A 16,723-nucleotide genomic window follows, 5' to 3' on the forward strand; every position below is an offset into this window, starting at 1 on the left:
GTACCTGGTGATGCCTTTTGGGCTCTCTAATGCCCCTTCTGTCTTCCAATCCTTTATGAATGATATTTTCCGAGACTTTGTGGATAAGTTTTTGATCATCTATCTGGATGATATTTTGATCTTTTCTAGTGATTGGGATTCCCATGTGGAACATGTCCGGACAGTGTTCCGGATTTTGAGGGAGAATTCCCTGTTTGTTAAGGGATCGAAGTGACTCTTTGGTGTACAGAGGATTTCATTTTTGGGATTTATCTTGTCTCCATCGACTATTGAAATGGACCCGGCCAAGGTACAGGCCATTTATGATTGGGTTCAGCCTACTTCTTTGAAGGCTCTCCAGAAGTTTTTGGGTTTTTCTAATTTCTATCGTAAATTTATAGGTAATTTTTCTAGTATTGTCAAACCACTGACTGATCTGACCAAGAAGGGAGCTGATGTGCTGAATTGGTCTCCTGAGGCTGTCTCAGCATTTCAGGAACTTAAGCGGAGATTTACTTCAGCTCCAGTTTTACGGCAACCTGATGTCTCACTTCCATTTCAAGTGGAGGTGGACGCTTCTGAGATTGGTGCAGGAGCTGTGTTGTCCCAAAAAGACCCTGTGACTTCTAAGATGAATCCCTGTGCCTTCTTTTCTCAAAAGTTTTACCCATCTGAACGCAACTATTACATGGGGAATCGGGAATTGTTGGCCATGAAATGGGCATTTGAGGAGTGGAGACATTGGTTGGAGGGAGCTAGACATCAATTTGTGGTCCTCACCGATCACAAGAATCTGATTTATCTGGAGTCGGCCAAACGCTTGAATCCTAGGCAGGCTAGATGGGCCTTGTTTTTCACGCGTTTTAATTTTGTGGTCTCTTTTCTTCCGGGCACTAAGAATGTTAAGGCAGACACCCTTTCTAGGAGTGTCTTTGCTGATTCTCTTAATGTGACCGAGCCTACTACTATCCTAGGTGAGGGGGTAGTTCTTTCTGCCATTTCGCCCGATTTGAGACGCACCCTGGAGGAATTTCAGGAGGATAAACCTGAGCGTTGCCCTATGGGAAGATTGTATGTTCCTGACCAGTGGAGAAAGAGAGTGATGTCTGAAGTCCATTGTTCCGCAATGGCTGGTCATCCGGGTATTTTTGGTACCAGAGATTTGGTGAGTCGGTCGTTTTGGTGGTCTGCCTTATCTCGTGATGTCAGGAATTTTGTACAGTCCTGTGGGACTTGTTCTCGGTCTAAACCCTGTTCTCGTTCTAGTGGGTTGCTGATGCCCCTGCCGGTACCCAAGAGGCCATGGACCCATATCTCAATGGATTTTATTTCTGATCTTCCTGTCTCTCAAAGAATGACTGTTATCTGGGTGATTTGTGATAGATTTTCGAAGATGGTCCATCTTGTACCACTCCCAAAGTTGCCATCTTCCGCTGAGTTGGTGCCCTTGTTTTTACAACAGGTGGTTCGGTTACACGGGATTCCTGAGAACATTGTGTCCGATAGTGGGGTCCAGTTTGTTTCCAGATTTTGGAAAGCCTTTTGTTCCAATCTGGGAATTCAGTTACCCTTCTCCTCCGTGTTTCATCCCCAGACCAATGGGCAGACTGAGAGAACAAACCAGACCCTGGAGTCTTATTTAAGATGCTTTATATCTGCTGATCAAGATGATTGGGTCTCATTTTTGCCCTTGGCTGAATTTGCGCTGAACAATAGAGCTAGTTTTGCCACTCTGATGTCACCCTTTCTGTAATTTTGGGTTTCATCCTCGATTCTCTTCAGGGCAAGTGGAATCTTCGTCCTGCCCAGGTGTGGACACTGTGGTTGTGAGAATGCAGCAGATATGGGACCAAGTGGTGGATAAGTTGTCACTCTCTCAGGAAAAGGCCCAGCGTTTTTCCAACCGGCGTAGGACCACTGGTCCCCGGTTTAAAGTGGGTGATATGGTTTGGCTGTCGTCTAAGAATATTTCTAAGAAGGTTGCATCTCCAAAATTTAAGCCAAGATTTATTGGACCTTATAAGATTTTGGAGATTCTTAATCCTGTTTCTTTTCGATTGGCTCTTCCAGTTACGTTCAAAATCCATAACGTATTTCACAAGTCACTGTTGAAGAGGTTTGTTGAGCCAGTAGTTCCTGTGGCGGCACCTCCTGATCCTGTATTGGTTAAAGGCAATGTGGAATATGAGGTAGAGAAAATATTGGATTCTCGTTTGGTTAGACGGAGACTCCAGTATTTGGTCAAATGGAAGGGTTATGGCCAGGAGGATAATTATTGGGTCTCTGCCTCTGATATTCATGCCAATTAATTGGTTCGCGCTTTTCACCGGGCCCATCGTGATCGGCCTGGTGGCATGGATGAGGGTTCGGTGACCCCGCCTCAAGGGGGGGTACTGTCATGAACTCATTTTCTGCTCCACCAGTTGAGAGTTCCCCTTCCGTTCTCCCTCTGGTGGTGACAGGAGGTAGTGCGGTTGGTTTGAGTGGTAGTGATCTGCCACCTGATGAGGAAGATAACGATTGGATCTCTGGAGTTTGAGACTGGATATAAGACAGCCGACGCCCTATCCGGGTGCTGGTGATTCAGTCTGCTTCTCAGGTCCTGGACTTCAGCTCTCTTCCAGTCTTCTCAAGTTATGTTTGTTTTTTGCTAATGTTTACACTTGCGCTTGTTGGTCAATTCAGTTTGTTGTGTAATCAGCCTGCCCCTGCTGGGGCTATGCTGAACTTTCACTCCTATTAATCAGTATTTGCCAATCTGCTTTTTGTCCCTTATTAGATTGGCCTCTTTTGCTCTGTCTCAGAATATTTCAGAGTGCTGATATAGGTTTAGAAGTCTAGTGACTTCAGGGTTAATTTTGCTATCAGAAGTGTTGAACAATATTTTTGTAGGTTGTTTTTGGCAGATTGCAGACAGTGTCTTTCCTTTTCTGTCCTTTTTAGTTAGCCGGGCCCCATCGTTTGCTCAGCCTATTTTCCTGCCTTTGTTTGTACTTTCATCTTGTTTCACCGTCAATACATGTGGGGGGCTGTCTTTCCTTTGGGGTCTGCTCTGGGGCAGTTAGTTTTCCTCTTTTCCTGCTTTAGGCTTATGTAGTTCTCCGGTTGTGACGAGGCGTCTAGGACCAACGTAGGAACGCTCCACGACTGCTTCTAGTTGTGCGGTTAAGATCAGGGATCTGCAATCTGCATAGTTACCAACTTCTCTGGTTTTCTGAGACTTAGCTTGTTGTCTTGTTTTTCCTCCTTGGTTTCCCGTTCATAACAGAGGTTGCAATATCCATGGCCCCTTACCAGCCTGAAAATACCAGCACCCAGTTGTCTGGTTTAGCTTGGCTCCTTGTCAAAAATGGGGGGACCCCACGAGTGTTTTTTTTAAATTATTTATTGAAATAATTTACAAATACGGCATGTAAATCCCTCTATTCTTGATAACCAGCCTTGCTGCAGCTGACAGCTGAGAGTTGCAGCCAGCAGCTGTCAGTTTTGCCTGGCTGGTTATCAAAAATAAAGGGGAATCCATGCTGTTTTTATTTTTAAATTATTTATTTACAGTGCAGGAGCGGCTGATGAATACTTTTATAACTGTTATTAGAAGCAGCAGGAAAAGGTGGCTGGGAGTATTAGTGCCATCATCATGACAGCATGGCAAACACTAGATGTTTGGGCCCCCCATTCAAATGAATGGGGTCCGGGTTCAGATTCAGATACTGTTCTGATACCCGAACCCAAACCTATTTTTTTAACTGTTCGGCGGAACCCGCTGAACCCGTCCGTCCCAGGGGTCCGCCAGTCTCTACTTGTAACACAAAAACCTGATATAAACAATAGGTAATTTTCTAATGATACATTCCCTTTAAATGCAGTAATGGGCATATGAGCTGTACTAATACTACTACGACACTGTATTTTCTAATAAAGCATATTCTGATCGGTGAAAGCAGCACATGTAAAGCATCGCAAGTGTCATTTACCGATCTGATCACCTTGTCGGGATGTAAAGGAGAAGAAGACAACAGATTATTGCAATGAATATCGCACGGTGATTACAACACAGATTCACATCATTTGGAGACGTTAATGAAAATATTTGTGCTTTTGAGGCTTTTTTTTACATTGTTGAGTTGGATTTGGGGTCATAACCGATATGACACCTAATGGTCACAGAATAAGAATTTGGCACAATGGATTTTTCCAAAACGTTTAGATGATCGTTCGATGTTCATTTAATCAAAATATTGGCATTTCCATCTCTTATTTCTCATGAGGCCGTTCTCCAGACACTGATCTGACGAAGAACCGTCTGAATGAGTTTTATGGCAGGCTATAAGGCTATGTGCACATAACGCTTTTTTTCTTTTTTTTTTTAGGAGAATACCGCCTGAAATCCACCTCTCCAGGTTCGCAGAAATTGTTCAAAGGAATGAACACAAGCATTTTTTATGTAAAAAGAACTTGCTGTTCATATGTTCAGGTTTTTGAATATCTTTTAACCACTTTAAGTTTCTAAAACCACCAAGCAATTAAAAGAAGTGAACCGACCATTTTTCTGGTGTTTTCCACTAGAAACTTTCCCTGTAGTGTTTACAATACAAGTCAATGGGAAGGCTCAAAAGGCGCCTGGATATTTTTTGGAGCATTTTGTCATCAATTTTGGTGAAAAAAACCATAGTAGATTCGTCATCATCCAATGGAGTGAAAAACGACCGGTAAACAACAGTAAAAAAGTATTCCCAAAAACCATGGGAAAACTCTCAAAATAGTGTCGAAGGATAAAGCTGTCATAGAAACATTCAAGAAACGACTGAAAAATGACATAAAAGACACTCCAGGAAAAAAAAAAAGCTTGAATTTCCTGAAGTGTCTTCTGCTTATAGGCACTGAGCGGAAACGCTCCACTCTCCCCTCAAAACTGTAAATTTCCACCCACTGAGGTTTTTTCGTAGAGTTTTTGGAGCAGAAACTAAACAGAACCTCCAAACTTTTTAGCTGTTTTTTGGAGGATTTGGAAAGTTTACGCTCCATAATTTTCCTCCAAAAAGTTCTATGTGCACATTAGCCAGTGCCTAATTTGGAATGTTTTCCATCAGAAGACACTTTTCTTTTTTTCCATCAAGCTTTTTCCAAAACCTGACGTCAAAAAACAAAGCAAAAATGCTGAAAAAAACTAATATATGACCGGAAAAGTGGTTTTGCATTAAAGACTTTTAAGAGTTTTGTTCAATAAATTTTCTTTTTTTTTTAAGTTTCAAAAACACTCCTACAGTGCGTAATAGTGGAAGAGTGGATGCGGATAATATTGAGCTTGGTGATAGTTTGTGCCCTGTTACCTTGGTGACAGGCGCTAGCAATGCCACTGCATGGTCAGACTTTTATTACTTTTTCTAGCACTCTGGAGCAGAGGATGGCATCCAGTCCGGAGTGATGGAACATGTTGAAGAAGGAAAAAACTTTATTTCCAGTTTTCCTAACACTGACGTGTGAAAGTTATAGAGGAGGTTGACACCAGCAGGAGGGACAAACTCCGCCTTTATTTTCCTTCTCCGACTTTTTCAAAATACAACAATAAAATAAAAAAAAAAAAAGAAAACAAACCATGGGGGCACTTACTTCCCGTTGTGATGTGAATTGTCGTATCGTAAGAAGAGAGAAGTATAAATGGTTTCTGTCAGCAGGGAATATATTGCTATCATAATGAGCAGCACCGCCAGCTTCAGGACAGAGTTGAGTCGTAAAAAGACAGCGCAGGTCACCATCGCCAGAACTCCGGTGAAGACAAAGTACTAGAATACAAAACCAGACAGGTGAAGTCCGGAACAAAGGAAATATCACACATAACTGAGAATTTACTACACAACCTGTTTAGTTAGGCAAGTTCAGATTTAGAGAAAACCTGTCACCGAGTCAAGTGACCAATTTTTGTCCTTATATTATTCCCGCTGCTCCCCTCATGTTTCAATTGCTTTTTAAAAATTTTTTTTATTTCATACAGTTTCAAATATATGAGCCTTTTTCATTTAGTGCTAATTTTTATGGTATTAATAAAAGGGAGTGACTGACAGGATCCTCGGGGGCGTGACTTGAGGCTCTTCTGCATTATCACCCTGTGAGCCACGCCCCCTAGGTAACGACCATAAAAAGGAGCACTAAATAAAAAGAACCATATCTCTGGCACTATATGTCGGATTTAATGGGCACCTGACAACCAACTCACGGTCACCATGTATCACACATTGGCTGCATGTTGTCAGCCATGTATGTTTGACTTTGAAACACTTCGGCATTTCAAAGAAAAGCATACATTGAAAACCGCCGGGGACCGGGCCGCACAAGTGAGTAGTCAAACAAGTGGATCCCAACGGCTTCTCCTTGCCAGTTACTCACAGGTCTCTCCCTTTGTAGATAGGTAAAGACCTGGATGTCACTGGAGAAATCACCGATGACCCGCCTGTTGGACTAGTCTCCTGTACAGCTCGGTCACCGATAACCAGCCTGTTGGACTAGTCTCCTGTACAGCTCGGTCACCGATAACCCGCCTGTTGGACTAGTCTCCTGTACAGCTCGGTCACCGATGACCCGCCTGTTGGACTAGTCTCCTGTACAGCTTGGTCACCGATGACCCGCCTGTTGGACTAGTCTCCTGTACAGCTCGGTCACCGATGACTCGACTGTTAGACTAGTCTCCTGTACAGCTTGGTCTCCGCCATCTTTCACAGTAGGTCTTTCCCTGAAAGACCGAACATACGTGAGTGAAATCATGTGGCCACTGTCCCGTGGATCGGGCCACATGTATCAGCTGTCAGGGATAAGACTTAAAGGGATAGTGGGAATAAAGTAGGAGCGAGACCTGGCTACTTTTGACCTGGTGACAGGTCCTCTTGGAAGGAATTGCTTGCGATTCAGAGTTAAAGGGGTATTTTAGCCAAAAGCATTATCGGGACTGTTAATGCAGGATTGAATTCAGCTGCAAATTGGCACATGAGATCCCGCTGTGATTTCCTGCTGTGCTAGAGGCAGAGAGGGCTGGTAATATAATGTTGCTGTGGAGAACTCTCACTACCAAATAATGGCAAAAAAATGGTAACAAAAAGTCCAATTTTGGGTTGGCTAAGACTATCTCCCCTACAAATTACAATCATGCCGTACTGTTTTGTCAGTAGGAATCACTGAAATTTCAACCCTCATAAAGAGGTTGCAAAATGTACGACTAAGTTGATTTTCTGCAAAAGCAGCCTCACTTGCCTTCTAAAAGGGCTGTCGCCCAAGGGTTGTGACCACCACAAATTCATCTGTCACTGATAGTTAGCATTGGACGATTCTGTTTATGGAGTTATATTTAGTCACTGTATGTAGTTAATATTTCAGTTCTGTAGGATAACATGGAAACCGTATTCATTTTACTGGCTTATGTGGCGGCATTAATTCTATGCTTTATGGATATCATCTTTGGGGCTCACAATCTAATTTCCCTATCAGGAAGGAAACCATTGAGCCACTGTGTCATCCAGTATATCAGTGTTATTTGAGGACTATGTAGAGGTATAATTTGAAATACCGTATTTTGGTATTACTAAAGCACTGAATGTTGGTATTATTTGAGCACTGTCTGGTGGTATTATTAGGCAATATTACGTTGGGATGATTTATACAGTGTTTGTTAATATTACTTGAGCACTTTATGGTAGTATAATTTGAGCACAATATGGCGGCATTATTTAAAAAAAAAACATTTTTGCATTACAAAAGCACAGTATATTGGTATTATTTGAGTTCTAAGCGTTGGTATTTGGACACTGTATGGTGGAATATTTTAAGCACTGTATATAGTTATTATTTGAGCACTGTATGATATTCCTTGTGAACTGTATTTCGGTAGTATTTAGGCACTGTATGTTGGTAGTATTTAAGCACTGTATGTTGGTACCATTTGTGCCTTGTATGTTGATATTACTTGAACACGGTATGTTGGCTTTATTTCAGCACTGTGGTGGTATTATTTGAAACACATTATTTTAGTATCACTTAAGCACTGTATGCCTATATTTTATAAACAGTGTTTGTGTTATTTAAGCCATATATGCTGATATTATTTCAGCACTATACGGTGGTATTAATTCAACACCGCAAAGTAGTATTAATTAAACACTGTATGATATTATTATTTGAGCACTGTATTTTGGTATAATTTGAACACTGGATGCTGTTTTTTTTCAGTACTGTGTAATGGTATTAATCGACCACTGTATGTTGGTGTTATTACAGCACTGTATGGTGTTATTATTTGAGCAATGTATGTTTTTTCAGCACTATATGGTGGTATTGTGTGAACTCTGCATGTTGGTTTTAGCTCAGCACTGTATGCTGTTATAATTTGACCACTGTGTGTTGATATTATTTCAGCACTGTATCGTGGTATTATTTGAGCACTGTATGTTAGTATCGTTTGAGCACTGTGTGGTATTATTATTTGAGCACAGTATCATGGTATTATTTAAGCCTTATATGGTGGCATTATTTAAGCACCATATGATGGTATTATTTGTACATTGTGCAGTGATATATAAGCACTGTATGGGGGGATTATTACAACATTGAATTTGGCTTTATTTCAGTCCTGTATGGTGACTATGTTTAAACACTGTATTTTGCTACTACTACAGCACTATATGGTGGTATTATTGGAGCATTGTATCTTGGTGTTATACGTGCATTGAATGTTGGTATTATTTGAACACTACAGAAATGATATCTGTAATGAAAAACAATGATGATTTTTCATACCCAGTAATTATTTGAACACTCAATGTTGGTATTATTTTAGAATCGCATGGGTTTTTTTTTCCCCGTGTGTTGACATTATTTGTATATTGGTATTTTTTGTTCACCGTGTGGTGGTATTATTTCAGCACTGAATGGTTCTATTTGCAGCATTTGGTGCTGCTGATTAGTTACTTTACCAGATATTATTTTTGCTGTATATGATGGTGGGGACACTGTATAGTATTAGAATTTATAGACAGCTGATGGCGGTTTCATTTGTTTCGTGTGGTTAATTGTACACGGGTTATATGGGGAAGCAACAGAAGGTACTGCAGAAGGCATCATTCAACCTCCATCTATCGTATATAAATGTTATATAGAAAAATATAGAAAAATGGGCATCATGGCTACAATGACAGCCACAGCTCTCCTTTGTGTTTGCTGTGAAGATTTACAGGCAATATGGATTTATTACTATTATTATTGTATTATTCCTACAGTAAGGAAGAAACAATAAAGACCTTAATAGCCAATTAAACCACTGCCATCTAGTTATATGTCACATATGGCTGCACAGTGATGAGATCTATTCACAAAACCACACGAACAATTAATAATGTGTTTCTCCAGGAAGGAAGGCGACAGTTTCCAAGGCTTTGTTAAAGGGCTGTACAATCTACATGGACGCGTTTCCAAAGTGTGTAATTTTCCACATAGCTGCCCCTTCTGCCTCATGCACTGGTGCACCGGGTGACAGTAACATGTTATTAGAGGCCGTGCGGTGCAGTGTGTGCAGATCCCTTGTGACTTCCTGGCGGCGGCGACGCGCGCTTCATCTCTGAATTATCTAGAAAAGCACTCAACACGCGGTGACATCTTTATATTCATTACTGGGGTAAACAACTCTGGTACAAAGAGCCTACAGCGACTCAAGGCGCGCCGATGATTTGTCAGCACACGGCCCAATTATAAGGCACCTTCACCCAAGGGATAACGATAATCATTAGTGAATACAAATACTTGACTTGTCTTCCCAGGATAAAATTACGAATCAACCATTTATATCTCTTTTTTGGAAAAATTGGGTGACAACAACCAGTATGGCCGACGTTAGGGCCCCAATAAGTGTTGTCACGCAGCTTTCCTAGAATCCTGATTGTTGCAAATTTAGGCTAATCTGAACCCTTTATGGGAACCGTAATAGTAGTCACATCAAAAAAACAGATAAAAAGGCTGAAAATAAATTTTAAGCAACGTGATCAAAGAGATCAATGTATGGATGTGTATTTAGAAGGTAAGTGGTGGCCAAAAAAAAAACGGATCTCTCTAGTCGGTAACTATACTGAACATTGTGGGCCTGCTCCTAGGGATTATAACCGCTGCAATACTTGATGGATTCAAAGATATGAATCCTACTACTCCTGTATTGTGGAGACCACACGTCCTACTGTACAATACAACACAAGAGCGCCGGTGCCGTCCTACAATACCTACTATCGCGGCACTCCACATCTGCCACCCGGCCACTGTGTGAAAATATCATGCCTGGGCAACCTCACCGACGCAACTTGCCTTTGGATCACGCTTTCTCCTTGTACGTGAAAGCAAAAGACACTGCGGGGAGATGAGATTATCTAAGTCTTAGTGCTCAATACAAATGGATCGAGTGTAGATGAGGAACTTTAGGAGTATTTAAATAGCAAAACAGAAGTTAATGTAAACTTCCATGGAGGAGATACTGTTTACTTTGCAATCCGGTGAGGGTGAGAACTGGCAAAGTCTCGTTTTATCATGCAACATTGGTGCCTCTTAATTATAAGTTTCTGAAGATTTCACTATGTAACATAAAATAAAGTGTGATGTGCAGCAAAAAAAAAAAGAGGATCTCTCATTTCCCTTACAGATGTAATTTTGGTTAAATGCCGCTGTTCTCCTGAATCCGGCCATGTTTTTCTTTTGTTCCTGCTCCTCTCTGATCCTGAGATATGGCCTCTTCTTGATTGTATATAAATCTGGTCTTTTAAGCCAACTGGGAGTGGTCAATAAGAAGACGCCCACAGAGAACAGTTAAGGGCCACGCCCACTTGCCAAAAACTAAAAAAAAAATAATAATATTTGGATAGATCTACATCCTTGTGATATTTATGGCAAGTTACACATCCTCTATAATGGAAAAAAAGAAACAAGTGGCTGCTACGCATCTCTGGGAGTTTCCTGCTGTGCTAGAGGCAGAGAGGGCTGCCTTGTTCAGTGTCCGTGTGTATATGATAGGCTTTCTACAAGAGACCATGGATGGTGAGGGTGTAAATTATTACCTCGGGATAAAAGCAAATGTCGGTGACGGAGGCCGATGAGTTGAAGGTCTGATTTTTTGAGGTAATCGATTTGTCGAAATCACACCAAAGCTGAAAAGAGACAAGTCAGAAAAAAACAGGTATAAACCACAGAGAAAATGAAGATACAGCTATGATAAATACAAAATAAAATTAGTAACCACTCCCCCACAAAATTTTCCTTTAGAACCCATAGAGTCCAAACTGGTGGAGAATGCTGACTTTCGGACAATGCTCCTCTCACTTCTGGTGACATCACTTAAAGGGGTTTTCCCACGAACAATAGTTAATTTTAATCAATAGATTTTGTAATAATAATAATTTCCACAATTGGATGTGTTTAAATAAAATTTTCCTGTGCTGAGATAATCTTATAAATGTGTCCCTGCTATGTTCTGTGTAATGGCCGTGTCTGACCGTGCAGGAACATGGTCTGATCATACCACATCTCCTGGGCAGGGGAGGATGTAAAAGAGAAGATACAGACAGGACAGCAGAGGATGGCAAATGAATCTTTCAGATAATATATTACTTAAAAACAGGCAAAGAAATGTTTTACGTCACAAAAAGAATCAGCTGTGATCCTATGCTGTCGTGTCTGTATCCTCTCTTTTGCATGATCCCACGCCCAGGAGATGTGGTATGATCAGACCATGTTCCTGCACGGTCAGACACAGCCATTACACAGTACACAGCAGGGGAATTTTTAAAAGATTATCTCAGCACAGGAACATTTTATTTTAACACATCCAATTGTGGAAATTATTATTATTCCAAGATCTATTGATTAAAATTAACTTTTGTTCGTGCGAAAACCCCTTTAAGTGATGTCACCAGAAGTGAGAGGAGCATTGTCCGAAAGTCAGCATTCTCCACCAGTTTGGACTCTATGGGTTCTAAAGGAAAATTTTGTTTGTGGGAAAACCCCTTTAAGCCTTGAGTTTGATGATGTCACATTCATCATGTGGCAGAGAGTTCCATAGTCTCACTGCTCTTACAGTAAAGAATCTGCATCTATGATTATGTTTAAACCTTCTTTCCCCTAGATCAGGAATGCCAAACTCAGAGGGACAAAATTAAATGCTTGGACAAAGTCACGGCCAACCTTGATATTTATTTTTTTGAAAATTTCTACAATAGAGGAAGATTTTCCTTATCATCCATATGGAACAAACTTAAAGGGGTTGTCTCACGAATAAAGTACATTTTAATTAACAGATCTTAATGGAATGTAATGGAATAATATAATATGTTATGGAAGAGCAGGGAAAGCATATGGCCCAATGGCCTAATTTAGATATGTAATAACAAAGGATAAAAAACCTTGACTAATACAGATAATAAAGTATGATGCAAACAAAAGTGCCCCCAAACACAGAATGATACCCCCAGTGAATTAATCCACACGCACTGTATGATGACTCTATTGTACCCCCCTCCCTCAATCCCCCCGACAAAGAATGGTGACCCCATCACAGTGTGTATCTCCAACTGTAATCCCCACACAGCCCTCCATACGGTATAATTGCAACCCCACATAGTGCTCCATACATTACAAAGGGCCCCACAGTGTTCTCCATACAGTATAATGGACACCAAATAGTGCACCATACCGTATCATTGCTTCACATAGTGCTCCATACAGCAAAATGGCCAAACATAGTCCTCCATACAGTATAATGCACCCCACATAGTGCTCCCTAGAGTATAATGGGCCCACATAGTGCTCTATACAGTATAACAGGTCCCACATTAGAAAAAATTCCCACCTCTGCCCATGTTCCCTACTGCTCCGGTCTTTCATAGTCTTCAAATAGTTTGCACATCTCGGTACAGTGGGTGCTTTGTAAAGACGTCATCAAGCCCGCTGCGTAAAGACGTCAGATGCAGAGGGGGAATGATGAGAGAGTGATTCCTCCTCCATTATTGCTTTCAACTGGGTCAGCATCCAGGATGCTGATATAGTTGAAAGAACAATGCCGGGCTGTCATGAGCCAAAGAATACCCACTGCACCCCTGAATCCCATGCATTCCTCATCCTCTGTTCTTTAACTGGTACGTCTGTACTCTGTTTTTTCCCCTGACTTTATTTCCATGTATCATACTTCAAACTTACTGTATGCATATTGATATGCCCATGCTCCTCACACCTAGTCTTATCCTTCCATCTTATTCTGCCTCTTTCTCCAGCTTTGATGCTAGTCAAATGTCCTATTAACTGCAATCTGTTAATTGCTCCCTGCTGTGAACTGTCCTCCTGCTCCCTTCTCCTCCTCCCTCTCTCTATCACCTGGCTTCATTTCATGGACATTTGAATGGTATAAGTTGAACAGAGCAGGTCAGATGCGACATCATTTAAAGTGTGACATCTTTAAAGTGTTACATCAGAAATAATCCAGAAATTGGTCAGAAGAATAACCACTGCTTTCTGATTTTAATTGCCTATCTTTTTTTACCCTGCTCTTTAACCATGCTTACATTTACCCTCACCGTTTTGCTCCACTAATCTTCACTCTCCTTCACTATCCCCAAATCCCTGCACCCTCGAACCAAATAAATATCTCCCCCTCTCTCTTACCCCGCTATCTCGCTTCATCTGCAGATCTGCTCCTTAACCTCAGACCTCTCCCTACTAAAATACAGTGGGGAAAAAAAGTATTTAGTCAGTCAGCAATAGTGCAAGTTCCACCACTTAAAAAGATGAGAGGCGTCTGTAATTTACATCATAGGTAGACCTCAACTATGGGAGACAAACTGAGAAAAAAAAATCCAGAAAATCACATTGTCTGTTTTTTTTTCATTTTATTTGCATATTATGGTGGAAAATAAGTATTTGGTCAGAAACAAGCAATCAAGATTTCTGGCTCTCACAGTCCTGTAACTTCTTCTTTAAGAGTCTCCTCTTTCCTCCACTCATTACCTGTAGTAATGGCACCTGTTTAAACTTGTTATCAGTATAAAAAGACACCTGTGCACACCCTCAAACAGTCTGACTCCAAACTCCACTATGGTGAAGACCAAAGAGCTGTCAAAGGACACCAGAAACAAAATTGTAGCCCTGCACCAGGCTGGGAAGACTGAATCTGCAATTGCCAACCAGCTTGGAGTGAAGAAATCAACTGTGGGAGCAATAATTAGAAAATGGAAGACATACAAGACCACTGATAATCTCCCTCGATCTGGTGCTCCACGCAAAATCCCACCCCGTGGGGTCAGAATGATCACAAGAACGGTGAGCAAAAATCCCAGAACCACGCGGGGGGACCTAGTGAATGAACTGCAGAGAGCTGGGACCAATGTAACAAGGCCTACCATAAGTAACACACTACGCCACCATGGGCTCAGATCCTGCAGTGCCAGACGTGTCCCACTGCTTAAGCCTGTACATGTCCGGGCCCGTCTGAAGTTTGCTAGAGAGTATTTGGATGATCCAGAGGAGTTTTGGGAGAATGTCCTATGGTCTGATGAAACCAAACTGGAACTGTTTGGTAGAAACACAACTTGTCGTGTTTGGAGGAAAAAGAATACTGAGTTGCATCCATCAAACACCATACCTACTGTAAAGCATGGTGGTGGAAACATCATGCTTTGGGGCTGTTTCTCTGCAAAGGGGCCAGGACGACTGATCCGGGTACATGAAAGAATGAATGGGGCCATGTATCGTGAGATTTTGAGTGCAAACCTCCTTCCATCAGCAAGGGCATTGAAGATGAAACGTGGCTGGGTCTTTCAACATGACAATGATCCAAAGCACACCGCCAGGGCAACGAAGGAGTGGCTTCGTAAGAAGCATTTCAAGGTCCTGGAGTGGCCTAGCCAGTCTCCAGATCTCAACCCTATAGAAAACCTTTGGAGGGAGTTAAAAGTCCGTGTTGCCAAGCGAAAAGCCAAAAACATCACTGCTCTAGAGGAGATCTGCATGGAGGAATGGGCCAACATACCAACAACAGTGTGTGGCAACCTTGTGAAGACTTACAGAAAACGTTTGACCTCTGTCATTGCCAACAAAGGATATATCACAAAGTATTGAGATGAAATTTTGTTTCTGACCAAATACTTATTTTCCACCATAATATGCAAATAAAATGAAAAAAAAAACAGACAATGTGATTTTCTGGATTTTTTTTTCTCAGTTTGTCTCCCATAGTTGAGGTCTACCTATGATGTAAATTACAGACGCCTCTCATCTTTTTAAGTGGTGGAACTTGCACTATTGCTGACTGACTAAATACTTTTTTTCCCCACTGTATAATACAAGTCGATCACTCTCCCTCACCCACCTGCTTTCCCTTTCTGTGCTTTTCACTGCTGGTGACATATCCCCCAATCCAACCCTGCCCCCCCCCCCCCCCCCCCCCCCGCCTCATACATCCCACTAATCCTCACCTCTATCTTTCTCACACTAAGAAAAACTAATGCAATCCCTTGCACTTAAAACCTGTGCCACTGACCCCCACCCTCCCGCTCCCTCTCTGGAGCACTTTGGAATGCCTGCTCCGTCTGCAACAAGCTCCACGTGATCCACAACCTCTTTACCTCCCACAACCTTTCCTTTCTGGCCCTCAATGAGACCTGGCTGACACCCCCTGACACGGCCTCCCCTGGCAACAGACATGGTGGATGAGTGGGTTTCTGTCCTTCTAAAAACTGCTCCTTTATCCCTATCCACCCCCCACCCTCCCTTATCCTCCCTTCTTTCGAGGTTCACTCTGTCCGTATCTATGCTCCCTCTAATCTCCAAATGGCTGTCATATACTGACCACCGGGCTCAGCCACTGCCTTCATCCACCAATTCTCCACCTGGCTCCTCCACTTTCTCTCTGCTGACATCCCCACCATCATCATGGCGGACTTCAACATCCCCATTAACACCCACCAGCCAGCAGCCTCCAAACTCCTGTCACTTACCTTATCCTTTGGACTTACTCAGTGGTCCTCCACAGCCACCCACACAGATGGACATACATTACACCTCTTCTTCACCCACCTCTGTTCCCTATCTAATCTCACAACCTCTCTCTTCCCCCATCTGACCACCATCTACTCACCTCCTCATCTTTGTCCTTTTCACCTGCCCCCCATGTCCAGTCACTAGCACATCCTTGCAGAAACCTCGCACACCTAGACACTCACAGACTCAGACTCTCTTCTACCTCTGTCCTCCATAGCTTCACTCCATGATACAGACACCACCACCGCTTTCTACAACACCACCCTCACATCAGCCATAGACTCAGTCGCCCCTCTCATACATTGCAAAGTGCGACGAATCAGTAGGCAACTCTGGCTCAACAACCTCACCAAAAAACTTCGACAAGCATCCAGGGTCGTGGAGCGGCGTTGGAAGAAAACACGCCTGCCAGTCGACTTCACTGCTCTCAAACAAGCTACACTTGCCTTCAAATCAGCCCTCACCTCTGCTAAACAGACCTATTTCACAAACCTTGTATCTTCATTATCCCACAACCCAAAACAACTGTTCAGCACATTTAACTCTCTCCTCTGCTCACCACTGCCACCTCCAGCTCCCCTCATCTCTGCCGAGGACTTTGCCACCTACTTCAAAAACAAGATCGACCAAACAAGGCAAACCTTTACTGTTCCACCACCCCAACCACTCCACATACCAGACCTCTTCCCTTCCCTAATAA

At 42.3% G+C, this 16,723-nt stretch overlaps 1 protein-coding gene across 3 annotated transcripts in view; it reads right to left on the bottom strand.

Annotated features, from left to right (window-relative positions):
* Positions 1–16,723, bottom strand: part of ADCY8 (adenylate cyclase 8) — a 451,884-nt gene that overhangs the window by 64,018 nt on the left and 371,143 nt on the right. For all 3 annotated transcript variants that reach the window (XM_073590345.1, XM_073590346.1, XM_073590344.1), the window contains 2 exons: positions 11,055–11,144; positions 5,590–5,762 (listed from right to left, as the gene is read on the bottom strand). In XM_073590345.1, the coding sequence (XP_073446446.1) occupies positions 5,590–5,762; positions 11,055–11,144 (263 nt within the window). The remainder of the gene's footprint in view (positions 1–5,589; positions 5,763–11,054; positions 11,145–16,723) is intronic.

The sequence above is a fragment of the Dendrobates tinctorius genome, unplaced genomic scaffold, assembly GCF_039654945.1.
Source record: "Dendrobates tinctorius isolate UK_male_01 unplaced genomic scaffold, ASM3965494v1 ptg000116l, whole genome shotgun sequence".
NCBI lineage: Eukaryota > Metazoa > Chordata > Amphibia > Anura > Dendrobatidae > Dendrobates > Dendrobates tinctorius.